General features: G+C 42.2%; 1 protein-coding gene across 1 annotated transcript in view; it reads left to right on the forward strand.

Annotated features, from left to right (window-relative positions):
- The window catches only part of ldlrap1b (low density lipoprotein receptor adaptor protein 1b), a 55277-nt gene that overhangs the window by 19188 nt on the left and 19655 nt on the right, over positions 1-16434 (forward strand). Inside the window, exons 2-4 of the mRNA XM_084044863.1 lie at positions 11591-11733; positions 13314-13426; positions 15659-15773. Coding sequence (XP_083900989.1) covers positions 11591-11733; positions 13314-13426; positions 15659-15773 — 371 coding nt within the window. The remainder of the gene's footprint in view (positions 1-11590; positions 11734-13313; positions 13427-15658; positions 15774-16434) is intronic.

Raw genomic sequence — 16434 nt, forward strand, 5'->3', positions numbered from 1 at the left:
CATAGTGCCCAAGGGCTGAATGATTGTCAGTTTACAAGCAGGTAAAATATAATGACGCCCTGGTGTGCAACAGAGACATTTCACCTGCAAAAACATGTCCAGGAGAAGATGAAATGCTCGCAGCTTTCCGGAGGATTTGTTGGCCAATGGCCACAGAAAGAATTCTCTTTGTTTTCAGTCTGAACAGTATTGACAAAATCTGTTCCATGATTATCAGACTGTTTCTTTCTCTTACTGTGAGGCTGTGAAACCAGTAGATAAAAGAAAAGCTCAGAAGGCTTAATAAAAGATTGATCAAAACAACAGAGGATGATGGACCTGAGGGAGGATGACAGCAAAAATAATTCTCTGTTGCCCCTCTCTGTTATGTCTTTGAAACCTCTGGCTTTGATGTACAGTATATTTCCTTTCACTGTCTTCTGTTCCAGTCTGTACAGAGTACAGACTAGGGGGTGCAACATAGAGTTGTACCGACACCACTTTTTTCCTTCCCGATTCGGATACCTGCAACTTGCATATCGGTCGACACAGAGTACCGATCCGATACCAGTGTGTAATTTAAAAAGTATATAGGACAGTGGTTCTCAAAGTGGGGTTCAGGGACTCTCATGGTATCCTTGAGGGGGTTCCAAATTGACCCTTACAGGGTTTTTGTACACCACTGTTGTACAACGAAGTGTATACAGGGTCAAGTGGTTAATCAGACTAATTGATTTAGTTGATTTTAAAGAATCAACTAAATTATAATTTTTGTGTCGATTCGGTGACAAGAAATTCAAAATAATTAGGTTTATTGCCCAGCCCGCTCTCACTCACTATTTGAGTGGTATCAGACAGCACAAGATTGATATTTTACATTTCTTGCTTCTGTATTATTCGATCGTAATCGCCTCTATACTGGCCCTGCATGAAGCCCAATCAGTAGTGTCTAAGCTGAAAAGTTAAGCTATACCTTATTATCCCCCTGGGTAAATGTATGCTCTGCATTTGACCCATCCTTAGGAGCAGTGAGCAGCCACAGAGCAGCACCCAGGGAACAGTTCCAGTTGTAATGCCAGTACCTTGGTCAAGGGCAATGGCAGGTGTACTGTACCTAAAAACATACATGTGTTTTTGTGTAGGTGGAAAGCAGAGTAACTGGAGTAAATCCACGCAAACATGGGGACTGGGGAGAAACATGCAAAGATCACAAAGACTCTCTGCCTCCTATTGACACTTCATCTCCATCACAGTTATACATTATAGCTAAAAAATAAATGTCTATGGTTGAGGCTATTGCCGATGCTATTGCCATCCAGTGTAAATACAGCCTTATTCTACTCCTGTCTGTAGCTTAGGCCCCTCTTCCCCATTAACTCTTACGACCCCCGGCCTCTACCCGTGACAAAACCTGACTGACACCTCTCCTTGACCTGATCTCAGTGCGCTGGCTGCTGTCTGACCCCCAGCTGGTTGTTGATGTCAGCTTTTGAGCAAAAATACGCTTCGGCACAATTTCTGTATGCCATGCATTTTTCACGCTCTTCTCTTCTCTGATGCACGTCTCCGGTCTGACATTCATCAGTCATGAAAATGCTTGAGTCGGTTGCCTTGCCAGGCATGCAAAACAAAACAAAGCGTGATGTTCAAATGTAGAGCAGGTGTGCTTCCTTGCTCTGATTGCCTCCTTGGCTGTGGGTGCTCAGGACGTTGGCATGTCCGCTTATTAGAAGCGACTTCAGGCTTGTTTTTCTGTAAAGTTGCTTGTAAATATTGGTGGTTGTGGTTTTGGGTGTAGTTGTTTATTTGGCTTGCTTCCTAATTTTAAACCAGTTTAAACCAGTGGTTCTTGAACATTTTCATGGCAAGGCTTATTAATATTATATGAATATTATTAGGCTATGTATTTGTCTGCAGACTCCCCATCTGAAAATATTTTGTGCCCCAAAATCAAAATCTGGCAACACTGGTGCTCAAAATCTGGCAACACTGGTGCTCAGCTACAGTCAATAGTATTGTGAGCTTGTAGATGGGCTAGATTCGGCCAGAGCCTTGATTAGAGCAAAACTATGATTTCCCCAAACTATTCATGAGCACGTTCACATCAAAGCCCATATGACCAATCACAAACATGAACAAATCTTCTGGAAGCAGAGTACATATTTCACAAACGAAGAGCAAACTATAATATTAGACAAAACGCACAATCCAGCTAGAAGCAACACAGTTGCAGCTGCCAATGCAGGAAGGAAAGCTGCCAAAAGAATTGTGGACTGTGTGAATGTGTAAATGAATAGGCTTATAATATCAATGCCCTATCTTTCAGGCAAAAGGTGATCTGAGTAATTTCATTTTTATGTGTACTGTACATAGACTGTATAAATGAGATGGACAAACCCCCTCCGCTGCTTTCTACAGACCGAAAATGAATCCTTTGCTGCAGACTGTGGCTCCGCCATCTTTCACTACGCGTCAGAATGAGTTCAGACCATTATTGGTTGGGTAACTTGTCAATCAAGAGCGGGGGGCGGGGAATGAATGCTATTGGTTGTGTAGCGTGTCAATCAAATCATCCCGCCCCTCCTAGAGAATAGCCTACTTTATCGTCAATTTTATAATAAATAGAACCATAATTTAGCAAAACGCATATCCTGATGATTGAAAGGAGACTTTAAACTAGCGACTGGAAGCATATAGAATTTATGACAATTTTTATTACAGTAAGAAAATCGAGTCTGAAAGTTGGTAAAAACCCATCGGCTTGCGTTAAAATAAATTCTTTCTGAACTCACAGGTCGGCACGGGTGAAACAGCGCCTCTCGCTGGACATTTACTAAACATCCGGGTTGGCCTCATAGTAAATATCTCAGCCTTGCCCCTTGGTACTGTATTGTATTTAATTAAATGTATGCGTTGCTTAGATGTATTCTTGCGTATGTTAGCCATATTCTTTCAGCTGCAAACCCTGTGGTGTAAAATAGACTTAAATAAAACTTATATAAAAACACAATTCAAAGCAATAAGTAGGCTTACTTTCATATCATGGGACCTATAAAAACAAGTGCACGGCTTTAGTGCAGTGAAATAGCCAAGTGTCCATACTTTACTTTAAAGTCACCCTCTCGCGATCCGTGCACCGAGCTCCACGGGATCGTCTACGAATGGTGATGCCAAAGAGAATTGATTGATTACTAGGTGATCTTTTCATAGGCGTTGATCTGTTATACCGGACATGAATAGCTCCAGAGCAGGTTACGTGTGCAGCATAGGGTAAAGGTATAATGGCAGCGTTCTCCAGTAAGAAGTGAACCCTGAAGTTACCTTACTAACCCCAAATCCTGTTTTTTACTACAGGGCCCTGGTGAAAATATTCTTTACCACAGGGTTTTTAGCATCTTGCTTGGGAGATGATTTAAAAACGGCTGCATTATAGTTAGTTAGTATGATTTTTTTTTTTAAACAAAACAGTTGAACATACAGTACAACTTAGTCAACATGATGACTATTTGGCCGATAAGGTATGGGCTGAAGCCGAAGCTTATAGCGGATTCAGTCAGCCTGTTCCTCCCTGTCTCTCCTCTACAGGGTTGCATTGCTCATGGGACGGCCTTGCGCGCCGTGCAGGAACCTATTTGACCAGGAGCGCGTGCAGGCACATGCATAGATTTAAAACAACTTTAAATTCACACCTCAACAAAGTTTACAAAGGCTCCCGACTCACACCAGGTGAATTAACATGGGAATGAGCCTAGATGCATATCAATTGTCTATTGTGTGACCTGTAGTGTAGGTGTTAAGCGACGTGCGCATCACGTCATTAAAATAAGAGTGCAACCACGTTCCAATTCAGCAATGAAACACTGCTTCTCTACTGCCAACTCAACAACCAGGCTTGACTAGACATGAGGATAGGGAGAGAGATTATTGCAATGCATTGTTTTCTGCAAGCCTGTTTTGCTCTCTAATGTTAACAAACAATACAAAGGCCCCACAATACTGTGGCCCCTGTAGCAAACATGTCTGTTATTTTGCACATGTGCCTGCATCCACCTCTAGATTTTAAAACGGCATTTGGCCTGAAACTCCTCCACACCGCCCTTGTGCTTTGGTTTATCCATTTTGACACCCTCCTTCATCCACAGATGTTTTGACTCTGAGCCACACCATAGTGATGGGGCGTTCATGACCGATTCGTTCAAAATTACTCGTTCTTTGGCATGAATGTGAATAACGGAACTAGTTCACTTCCTGAAACTGTTACGTTCACGCTTTCGTTCATGTCAATATTATTCAAAAATGCTCAAAAGACGTATTAATGCTCAAAAAAGCTCACAACGCGAGGCGAGCTTGTAGATCCTACAATTCCAAGTGCTTGTCAGGGTGGGGATCCCAGTCCTCAGTTCAAATATGATTATTTGGGGGGTCCCCAGTTCAAATATGATTATTTTGGTGGGGTCGCGGCCTGAAAAGGTTGAGAACCACAACCATTGCTCTTCTAAACGGATTGGTTAAAAAGAAAGCAAATCGCTTCAGGGTATAAACAACATTTAGAAGTGTTTTTTTTAATGGCCATATTCAGTATTCAAGATTCAAGAGGGCTTATTTGTCACTCACTCCTACAGATGCAAGCAGTGAAATGTTGGTGTGGCATGCACGCCGTCCTACGACAAGGTCTAAAATAGGGCTGAAGTGGTTAAACATGGTCACTGTATTCTTACCATAAACAGAGTGACTCAGCAGGGTTGGGTACATTACACTAGTCACCACACAAATACTATTCTACATGTTGGCTGTTAACTGGCACATTTGTCTGCACTACCAGCCACTTTGGCACCTGGATAACTATTATTTAGAAATGCTACTGACTGAGAAACAGCAAAGTGTCTGGTAGACTCACAGCCCAGCTGCCGCTGTGGCCAACTGAAAAATAGAATCTTGGTTATTTAGTTGGCATATTATGCACTTTTTGTCTATTTAGAATAGATCATTGGTTCTCAAACTTTTTCGTGTCAAGGAAGGACCCCCAAATTGATATGTATTTGGCCACGCAACCCCATCTGAAGAGTTTGTAGCCAGGGACCCCCAGAAGAGAAGATTTATGTACAAAGAAAATCTAAATTATGCAGAGTTTTGCTGTAGCCGACGGTCAAGTTTACCATGTATTGAGGATTGAAGTGTTTAAAAGTCTGAAAATACACATTAACATGAATCCAACATATTAATAGAAAATATAATGAATTTCCACAACACTGCTGATAGTGCTGTCAAACAAGTCTATGTAGCTATCTATGAAATCTATGAAGAAGTTAAATCTGCAACATCATTTCCTACAATATGTAGTGGGGATCTCTCTCTCAGCCAAGGTATCCTTGGCTTGAAAAATGTTGAAGACCCCTGCCATAGAGGCTATAGCTGGGACCATATTATACACTATGGTGCACCAAAGACTTTTAGAAATGCCCTTCACTTTGTTTAATATCATTTACATGTTGTTTTCACCAGAGACTGTCATCTGGTATCATCTCAAATGCACTTGGACAGTTGAGGGTGGCTGTTCTGCGTAGATCAATTACCTTGACACTTGACTCGAGCGTCATCATTGCTGCATTTCGTTGTTTATTATGAAGTGTCTTCATTGGTTTGTAGCTTATCATTGACCAACTTGCTTACAGTATCAAGTTGATCTGTTCATGTTCATTGTAGAAACCTTATGTGCATTACATTTTTAGGTGGGTTTCATAGCATGACTGTGACTCCAGGGATGTGACTCCAGGGAGAGGGTTGAACCGATCATTCTTCCAATGCAATTCAATCATGCTTTGGAAATGTTCTTGGCATTTACTCCACACTTGAAACTACAGTATGAGCCATAAATGCATAGCAAACCACTTAACCACATTAACCCTGGTGTCCCTATTTTGGGCAAAAATTCAAAACTCTTAACATTTTGTTAAATTGCTGCTGGTATTATTTTCAAAAATAGCAGATCTGCAAGCTCACAAAGCCTCGTAAGCTTGTAGATTGGCTGTTATAGGGTTAACCGTTTACAGTTGGCTGCACTTCTCCTTTTGAAACAAAAACATAAAACGCATACTGTATACTGTAGGAACGGCATGGCTGCAAAAGGTGGATCTCCAGATCTGGGCAAGGTTTCAGCCTGATATGAGCCTCATTGACTTCCATTATATCGCTTTTGTCGGGCAGAAACCTCATCTCCATATTCTAACTTTTTCTGTTTTTTTTTGTAAATTAACTCTCTACTTGATCATACTACAGCGTCACACAAAAGCATAAAAAAAGTTGCAAATCTGCAAAGCTTAGCTTGTAGATCTGCTACTTTTACAGAGGGCTAGACTCCTGCAGAGCCAAAACAACATGGTAGCCCTATCCTCAGTTCAGCTCACCCCTAAAGGTCAACAGGAAACACCCTGGGCATGTCGTCTGGTGGGCTTTTATAAAGTCCATAAACATTTTATGAGCTGCAGGAAGGATTTTATTAATTAGTTCTAAAGTGGAGTAACACTTCAAATTTGTCTACGGTGTGTGAAGTTCCACGTTTTCTTTTATCATATTATTATTACCGGTATTGTTTTTTTTGTCAGTATAGTTGAAAAGTTGTTAAATATCCACGTTGCACAGTTTGCATCTATTTGAATGAATGTCTAATTTGGTCTCAAGTCTGTCTCACATTTGAATTCACCCTAGCATCCCTATTCTGGTCATTTCATAATAGTAGTAGACATTTGGCAACAAATTGCAGATCTACAAGCTCATAGCGCATGTAAGCGCCATTTCGTCATTAAACACATGACGAAATGTGACTTAGTGACTGACCACAGTCGCACAAGGCTTCAGATGTTATAATTGTGTAAGTGTGTGTGAAATTAAGTTAGTGTGTGTACATATGATGTGTATGTGTCCTAATTATTGTCTGGCTGGTGGCTCGGTGGTTAGCACTGTTGCCTCACGGCAAGAAGGTCCCTTTTCTCCCCAATTTAGTCGTTATGCCAATTGATTCCTCCCTGCACACATTTCTGTGTTGTCACTGCTGTTGTATCCTATACCAGGCGTCTTCAACGTTTGCAAGCCAAGGACCCCCTAGTTGAGAGAGAGATGGAGCAGGGACCCCCTCTATATTGTATAAAATTGTGTTTCAGATTAAACTTTTTTTGTTAAACTTGGTCAGCTCTTTTTTCCCTCTACACCTATACGTCTTTGCCAAAAATAGCCGATCTACAAGCTCTCAACGCCTCGCAGCGCGAGGCGTTGTGAGCTTGTAGATCTGCTATTTTTGGCTCAAGTTCTCCTCAGAAAAGGGATGTTAGGGTTCAAGTGGTTAAGGTAAAAAAAAAAATCATGTCACACAAAGATTTGGCGGACCCCCTGTAGTAACTCTGAGGACCCCCTAGGGGTCCCGGACCCCCTGTTGAAGACCCCTGTCCTATACTGACTCACCTACCAGTGAGGAGCCCCCACCGGGAGGACGTAGAGCCTTCGTCCTACTCCTCCCGCCCCACACTCCCTGCAGGCTGGTGCCGCCGCCAGCCTGTAGGATTACATGCAGAGACAACTCTCACGGGCCAACTGTGTTCGTGTAGGCAAAGCCGGATGCACCACGCGGTGGATCCGAACCCAGGTCCTGGGTTTGATTCTTCGTGGTGTTTTGCATGTTCTTCCCGTGGTCACAGGGGTTTCCTCCTCCCGTACCAAAAACCTGCATCTGAGGGACACACTCCTGTTGGTGCCCTTGAGCAAGGGTGTGTGTGTGTGTGTGTGTGTGTGTGTGTGTGTGTGTGTGTGTGTGTGTGTGTTATTTATGAAAAAGACCTTTGTGATTATTGAAGCCTGCAGATTGAATCAGTGATTACTGGGAAATATTTCGAAAGGTAGAACAAATAAAATCAAGTTGAAAATTGTAAAGTAAAAATAAATGGTTTACTATGTAAGTTGTTTACGTGCATCAGAACTAATACGTGCACCAGTAGGCCTAATAAATCAGGTTATGAGAATGCACAGTTTAAAAAAATGAATCTGCACCCAGAATCACAGTTGCTGTATAACAGGTGTAAGGTAACACTACTGGAAACTGATATTGCAATATCAATATTCTTCAAATATAGATACATTTCCCCACAGGATGAATAAAGTATAATTAGAAGGGTTTTCCTACCAACACAGTTCCTCTTGACTTCTGATATACTTCAAAATCTCCTTGTAGGAGCTATTCTACTTAATTTTAGCTCCCTCTTCCTGCTGTGCTGTGGTCCTGTGACCAGACACTAAGAAGGGCCCAGGGCTATATCTCGCTCCGCCCATGTGAAGAGAGACAGACCAGGGCCGTGTTTACGCACAGGCAATGTAGGCACGTGCCTATGTCCCGTCGGGGGGGGGGCCGAAAATTGCACCCATGAAAAAAAAAAAAAAAGAAAAAAAAAAATCTTTTTTTTTTTTTTTTTTTTGGAAGACAAACAACTGAGAAATAAAACTTATATTTTTTATATATATTACATATATTTTTTTTACTTTTTTATTTTTGGTCAGTATCATATTAATGGCATTATACTGCTCACTGTTTATGCCGAACATGCCTCTGCCTGACTGCCTGTACCTTGAGATGGTATGCAGGTGGGGCCCCCACCCACAGGGGGGGGTGTGGGGTGGGGAAATAGGTTACCTTATATCCGAACCGGGCAAAGCAAAGGTGAAAGGTGACTGATTCAAAACAGTAAACAAACATGTCTTCCTCCGGACGCTGACCTTCAACATTCTCCAGATAAAAATAAATGGAAAAGGGACGACTCAGTATTCCGCTCGCACCGAAACATTAGAATATTAGATTCTGACTGGATACCATTGTCTCACAGACTACGGAGTACAGAAAGGTCTTTATATACAAAAAAAATACTTCTAGGTGAAGTGGGTAGAATTTCAAATGAGTTTTGAGCGAAAAAGACAAGGAGTTGTATCTGTACTCTGCCTGTTAGCGTGCTGTTCAAAGTCCAACTTGGTACAAGGACAAGCCATTAAAGATTTGAAAGTGGTTAAGTCTACATATTTAACACATATTAACAAGAGCTTTTGACTAAATTAGTAAATTGAATCTGTTGGAACACAGGTTCTTTCTTCCGTTAAAGATAAGTAAGTAACGGTTTCGTTACAAGATTTCCAGCTTATTGCGACGATTTGCAATTTCAGCTCATGAATAAGGGGAACATGGTGGATGTTCAAGGCTGTCAAACAGTGTTGCCATGTCTGCTTATTATAAGCGACTTTGGGCTTGTTTTTCTGTACATTTGCTTGTAAATATTGGTGGTTGTGGGTTTAGTTGCTTATTTTGGGCTCACTTCCTAAATGTTGTTTAAACCAGTGGTTCTCAAACGTTTTCATGTCAAGGGCCCCCAAATTAATATGTCATTGTCCGCGTATCCCCATCTGAAAACATTTTCTGCCAGGGACCCCCGTACAAAATGTGTGTTGTTAAAATGTTTCAAGATTTTTTTTTTCATAAAAATAAATAAATAGCAGATCTACAAGCTTACGATGCGCCACGAGTTTGTAGATCAGCTATTTTCAAATAGCCGATGCATATAGATTTAAAGTGCTCATGTGGCCTCTAGGCGCTTCTTCTGGGCCTGTTTTCATAGATTTGGATGCTTGTTTCTCTCGCAAAATCTGGCAACACCGCTGTCAAAGCTGAGGCGGGTTGTGGATGAATGAAGGACATGGGGAATGACGATGCTCTGTCACCGTTTTACACTTTACATTGCGCTTCACTGAACATGAGGGAAGATTTCACCCAGGAGGACGGCGGCAGTGCAGACTGCAAAGTAAATGGAACGCTAACAAAACACAATAAAAGCTTTGTCGTGTCACTAAACACAATAAAAGCTTTGTCATGTCACAAACGCTTTTTTTTGGGTCATCTTTACCTTTTCATCGCGTTTATGCTTTGTCAGCAGCTTTTACTTTGGAGTGACAGGCTAGTTGTGGCAATGTGGCAGTGAGAGGAGAGGAGTATACTTCAGCCCATTGAGCTACAAGAATGACTGTCTTCATATCGGATGTGGCCGTTTCTTTTGCACCTTAATCCCATTTACAACGTGCTGCCTTTTAATATTTTTGTTGGCTTTCACACCTTAACTAACGTCCATAGTATATCACGTACAGCAGGGGTCTTCAACGTTTTCAGGCCAAGGACCCCCTAGCTGAGAGAGAGATGAAGCAGGGACCCCCTACTCTATATTGTATAAAATTGTGTTTCAGATTAAAGTTTTTTTTTTACTTGGTCTGCTATTTTTTCCCTCTACACCTATAGCCTCTTTGCCAAAAATAGCCGATCTACAAGCTCTCAACGCCTCGCGCTGCGAGGCGTTGAGAGCTTGTAGATCTGCTATTTTCGGCTAATGTTCCCCTCAGAAAAGGAATTCTGGTTCAAGTGGTTAATGTAAAAAAACGAAATCCTATCACACAAAGATTTGGCGGACCCCCTATAGTAGCTCTGAGGACCCCCTAGGGGTCCCGCCGTCTGGACCCCCTGTTGAAGACCCCTGAGTCCGTACAGTATACATCTGCTGCTATGCTCACGCACCTTTTATATCTTACCTCAGGTACTATGTGTAAATATGTAGATCATTTGTTTCTTTGATCTTTTTTTGTTCTGTGAACCTGTGATGTGACAATAAAGCTGATTCTGATCATTGGAGTTCTGCTGCTCGTCTGACAGAATGAGCTCATTGTACTTGCAAAGTTCTTTTAGCCCTCTAAGTCAATCTGTCCATCCATCAGTCTGTCCGTCCATCACTTTGGTCCTGAACAAGATGCTGCACAGCAGTGGTTCTCAACCTTTTCTGGATCATTCACGGGCCACTTGAAAATCTTGAAGAAAGGCTGCCGTGTTAAGTGGTCAGTAGGGTGGGCCGGGTGCATTTTCAGAGCATGTTTATTTTAATGATCGATCAATCGCTTGGATCAATTGGACCTAACGTGTTTACTTTAAGGTTTCGAAGAAAAGAAATACCACCACGATTATATATATATTTTTTTACATTATTATCTTTTGGTAATATTTGATCATATTTTATGATTTAAAAGGTGCATTTTGGCTGTGCACCTTCATGCTGCCTGGGGGATTAACCCTACAGAGTCAGATTTTTGTGACTTTGTTGGCCCTTCTGCTAGTGGCTGCTAGCGGGCCCTTTGACTCGTTTTGTTTTTATTAACCAGAATTTACTTCAAGGCAAGTTTATTCAACTCAGGCAATTCATTGTGCTTTACACAAAACTCTAAGGCCAAGTGCAAGACAAAGACATTATACAAGGGCATTTAAATATAACTACAAATAATTATTAAAGAGCTAAGAGAATGGAAAATATTAAGTTAAAATAAAACGGATGGAAAATGGGAGAATAATGTTGCAGTGCAGCACAAGAAATAAATGTATATAAATAGTAAATAAATAACCCTCTGTTTTCTGGGAGTTTGTTCCAGATGTGGTGCATATAACGCTGCTTTATAAACAAACGGTAGAATTTTGAAATCAATTATTGACAGACGGGAAGCCAGTGTAAAGATCTGAGAGCGTCATTATTGTGTGTCTCTTTCTTCTTCACAGAGCTTCCAGAGAACTGGACAGACACGAGGGAGACCCTTCTGGAAGGCATGGTGTTCCAACTCAAGTACCTGGGGGTCACGCTGGTGGAGCAGCCCAAAGGAGAAGAGCTGTCGGCAGCCGCTGTCAAGAGGATAGTGGCCACGGTGAGACACACACACATACACTCACTTTACTCTCCACATCAAACACACACCATCAAAAACCTGTCTCCAAAACACAGCGACGGAGAAAACCAATTGTAGAAAAACATGACATTTTCTCAAGACGGAAATAATATATTCTTCCTTCTCAACACCCTCACAACTCCAAAAACCAAACAGTCATGTCGTCGTTTTCCTCTGCCGTGACCTGAATGACACTCAGGTGAAAAGCGACCGGCTGGCTGCCCGCTCTCCTCCGGGCCAAGGCTGGCATTTAGGGACGAGGACACAATTAGTGTGGAGGACGCCGCTGCTCGGTGTGTGGCAAGGCTCCGCTCTATCATGGTGGAAAAGGCTTATTGTTATTAGATCTGGCAGCTCGGGAGGCTAATGAAGTTAAGAGGCAGCAGGACAGGACAGGGGGGGGGGGGCGGGCACAGGACAGCGGGGGGCACAGGACACCGGCACAGCATGGAGAGAGAAGCTCACGATGGGCCTAATCACTTTTTGGCTGCCCTTGATGGCCTTGTGAGAGGATAATGCTGGGCTGCTAAATGGGATGATATTTTTAACCTCTCATATCGGATGATGCCTGGGTCTGGTGTGGAGTCATGTTTAGCGAGGTCAGAGGATAAGAAACGTTGTCGATCTCTCTGTCAGGTTAATCCACAATTGTCGTAACTGTCTCTTGCAATTGTTTGACGACCTTTAATCTAGAGCCAGATCGATGCTTGATTTTTGGGTCTGATCTGATTACCGATGTTCTGACCAGTATATTGTCAAAATGTGCAAAATTCTTTGATTAAAGTTTCTATTTGAGAACATTTAACTTAAAAACTAAAAAGGAACACAAATAAATGAATATCTTTTTGTTAGATAAAGTAAAAGCATAAACTGAACTTTATTTTATTTACCTATTTGAGCCCTATTCTACAAGCTCACAATGTGCCACATACAAAAATTATGTTTGCCTATAATGACATGCCCAAAATAAGTACATCAGGTTCAAAATGTTTAAAAATCAGGACACATGGCCTGCATAATTACCAATACCAATATGTGCTCTACTTTTCTTTGATTTGTAGATGATTGTTTTGACTGTATGTGGGGTCATATAATTTAGTTATGGATTGATAATCTTTTAGAGGCTTCCGCTTGGCTTCAACATCTGTTTTGGTCGAGGGGAAGTTTGTTTTTTTATGTGAGTTTGATGAATGTCCAATGACAGGAAGTCAATTTTTGCAACTTCATTTTTTTGTGTGTGTTTCACTTTCATTCGGGGGTTTTGATGGACTGCCTTGATTTATGATGCCAAGTCTTAGCTGGAATTGACATTAAATATGATGATGGCATTGGATATGTTGATAGAATGTGTAAATTTGTTGAATTTATTGTTATTATTTTTATTTATTGCTTGTCTAACCCTCCATCTTTCTCATTTCTCCTCTCATTCTCCTGCACACATCTTTTGCCCTCTCACTCCCTCTCTCAACTCACATTCATATTCTGGCTTTTTTCAATCACTGCTTTTTGGTCTTTCTCAACCTTCTCACACACAAACAAACAAACACCCTATCTTGCAGGCCAAAGCCAGTGGCAAAAAGCTCCAGAAAGTCACGTTAACGGTTTCCCCACGGGGAATCATCCTGTACGACAGTGCCTCCAACCAGCTGATTGAAAACATCTCCATATACAGGTCAGTCTTCGTGTCCTTGCACGATTATTTATGGTTCCGTCTGGTCCTAATATAATTCTGTGTCCCCGGCTGCACTGGGCGTCCCCCCGTCCCTGTCCCCCCCCCCCCCCGTGCTCGTGAAATACCATCACACTCGGCTCATCTTTTTCACCCTGCAATATAACAAAAGTTGTTTTTCCCCTTGCTCTCGCACCTCATCCATCTCCATCGAGGCTCAGGGCGTGGGGAGATGTGCAGCGCTCTGGCTTAAGCACGAGATTGAGAGTGTGAATGTGCATCCACCGCACTTCTCATCCATCTCCCAAACTCTCCAGAGTCGCGCTATGAACAGCTGTTTGTCCGAGCCTTCACCCCGATTATGATAACAGGCTGACACACAGACACACAGTAAAACACCTTTTTCCTACGAGTCAGGTGAAACTACGGCGGTGTACTGTGCCTGCCACAGCTTGCTCATGAAGTAGACTCTTCACCAAAAAAAAAAGCCTAAAGCTTCATGAGTGACTCGGGACAGCTTGACTCACTCTGCAAAGATAACGTGTTCGTGAGTCTTAAGTACAGTATCAGGGAGGAGAAATGGGATTTAATCTGGTGGGAGTAGGCCTAAGTCTAATTATTTCTTCCAGCAGATGCAGAACAGCCAGTTCCGTCATGTTTTCCAAGAGTTGTCTCACTGATCATATTTTATGTCTTTCGTGCAGCAACTTGGAATGTAACCTGGAATGCAAAGAGTATCTGTTTTGGTGTCACTAGTTTTTTACATCCACGTGTTTCGCAGATGTTGTCTCTTGTGTGGCGTTTTCATTTAACGTGCATTCCCAAGCTGACTTGCAAAGATTTGTCAAGATGCTAATTAACCACTTAAACCCTGTATACTTAGTTTACCAGGGTCCTGCCACGCTCTACATTTGGTCCACTCCTTTTTACCCTCTACACCAAATCTCTTTGCTGAAAATAGCCAATCTACAAGCACATAAGCTTGAGCTTTTGTATGTCGCCCTCATAACAGGGACGCTAGCGTTCATGTGGTTAATTCCACAGGCATTTCTGTTTTCCATATCGTTCCTTCACATCACTGGAGTGGCAATTCAGATTTAAATCGCCACTAAATTGAGTGCTTCTCACATGGCCCTCTGTGGAATGGGGAACATAAGGGGAAACATGTCGTATCGCACAGCTTTTTACATAGCAATTAAAGGGCCGAAGACGTGAGGTGCGTCCAGCTGTGACCTCAGGACTGTGCTAAGACATAAAGCAGTCGGCCGTGTCTCACACGCCGCCCGAGCCCTCTTCTCTAAGCATCTGCTCAGAAGATGGACGAGCAGTAAATTAAATGGATTTGCCTAGACACCCAATTTACCGACGCTCCCTCGCTCTCTCGCTCTCCAGCATCTGTTGTAAATCTCAGCCGCGTTGTGCAGAGCGCAGCTGTGGCTTTTTTTAGAAGTCCCCCAAAACTCTTCCTTTCTTTACACCTTGCATTTTTATATCCCTTAGTCATTACTTAACTGTTTGTCTCATCGTCCCAGAGAGGAATGAACAGTTTGAGTGCTTTGGAGAAAAGGAATGGCAGATGGCTGACATTCATTATGGCCGTCACCTGTCGTTCTGGGTCTCCCACCCGACTGGCCAATGTACTTTAGGTACAGTTTTAGGTCTCAGGATGATGACACGATTGGTCACAATGCTATCATGGAGAAATGTTTTACAGCTTGCAATTGCATAGCCTGTTTGCACATTTTATCATTTTTTAGTAAATGTATTTGCCTGCACTTTAGACTCTAAAGTGAGCCGGATCCCAGCTGTATTGCTGCCGAGTCAGCGTTGAAGTGTTGCTCAAGCCACACTGCGTAAATGAAATGTAAAGGGTTAAATTGCACAGGGAACTGGTTAACGGCAAGAATGCTTTTTTTTTCTTTCAGCAATTGTGGGGAGAGCTAAGAGGAGTGGCAACGGTGAAACAAAAACATATAATTGATTGATGCTTCACTGCGTCATTGCAGCGCTGAAAAAAGTTGAGGCCAGCTGAACTTTGAGTTGTGGCACGTCACACCTGTCATGCGGCCAATAATCAGCATCACTTGGTAACTTGATGTCGTTGCCGCTGGGTTACACTGAAAATGACTTGCAGCCTGTTGCTTTGTCGCCGCTGGTGTGAACGCAGCATGAGTTATTGGAAACATTTTTATTGTAAAAAAAATAATAACGTGTTGCATGCATCTCCCTTTTCAGAATATCATACTGCACAGCAGACAAGATGCACGATAAAGTGTTTGCCTACATTGTCCAGAGCCAACAGAATGAGACTCTCGAGTGTCACGCCTTCCTTTGCACAAAGAGGAAAGTGGTAAGTCAACAGCTACACACTTACTGTATAATGGGTTTCTACCCCTATGCCTACTGAATGTGCACACACGCTGGCACCCAGGTATTCATGTTTCAAAGCTCAGTTGAAGCTCTTTCTCATTGTCGACACCTGAGATAATTCACAGCCAAACGTAGTCTGTAGGCAACAGACAGGCAGGCCAGCCTCAGCTCAACACTTCCTTTAACCCATTAAGACCGGGAACGCATCTGTGTGTCATTTTTTTATGTCTTTGGGCTATTCAAAAAATAGCAGATCTACAAGCTCATAGCGTGGCACCGAGTGCCGCACTATGAGCTTGTAGATCTGCTTTTTTTTTTTTGAATCTTGAAAATGTGTGCAAATCTTTGAATATATATTTTTAAAGCAAACATTTGTTTCAATTCAAATCTTTGCTTCTGGAGATTGTACAAATGTCTTCTAAATCCCCCAAAAACGTGAAAAACGTATGTTTCTGTATCAGTGGTTCTCAAACCTTTTCATGTCAAGGACCCCCAGAATTATACGCATTTGGCCACAGACCCCATCTCAAAATATTTTGTTCCAGGGACCCCATGTCCCATGAAGCAAAGATTGGAGTTAAAAATGTTTGCTTTAAAAATATATATATCCAAAGATTTGCACACATTTTCAGAAAATGGCA

The sequence above is a fragment of the Gymnoscopelus microlampas genome (genome assembly GCF_963454915.1).
Source record: "Gymnoscopelus microlampas genome assembly, chromosome: 20".
Classification (NCBI taxonomy): Eukaryota; Metazoa; Chordata; class Actinopteri; order Myctophiformes; family Myctophidae; genus Gymnoscopelus; species Gymnoscopelus microlampas.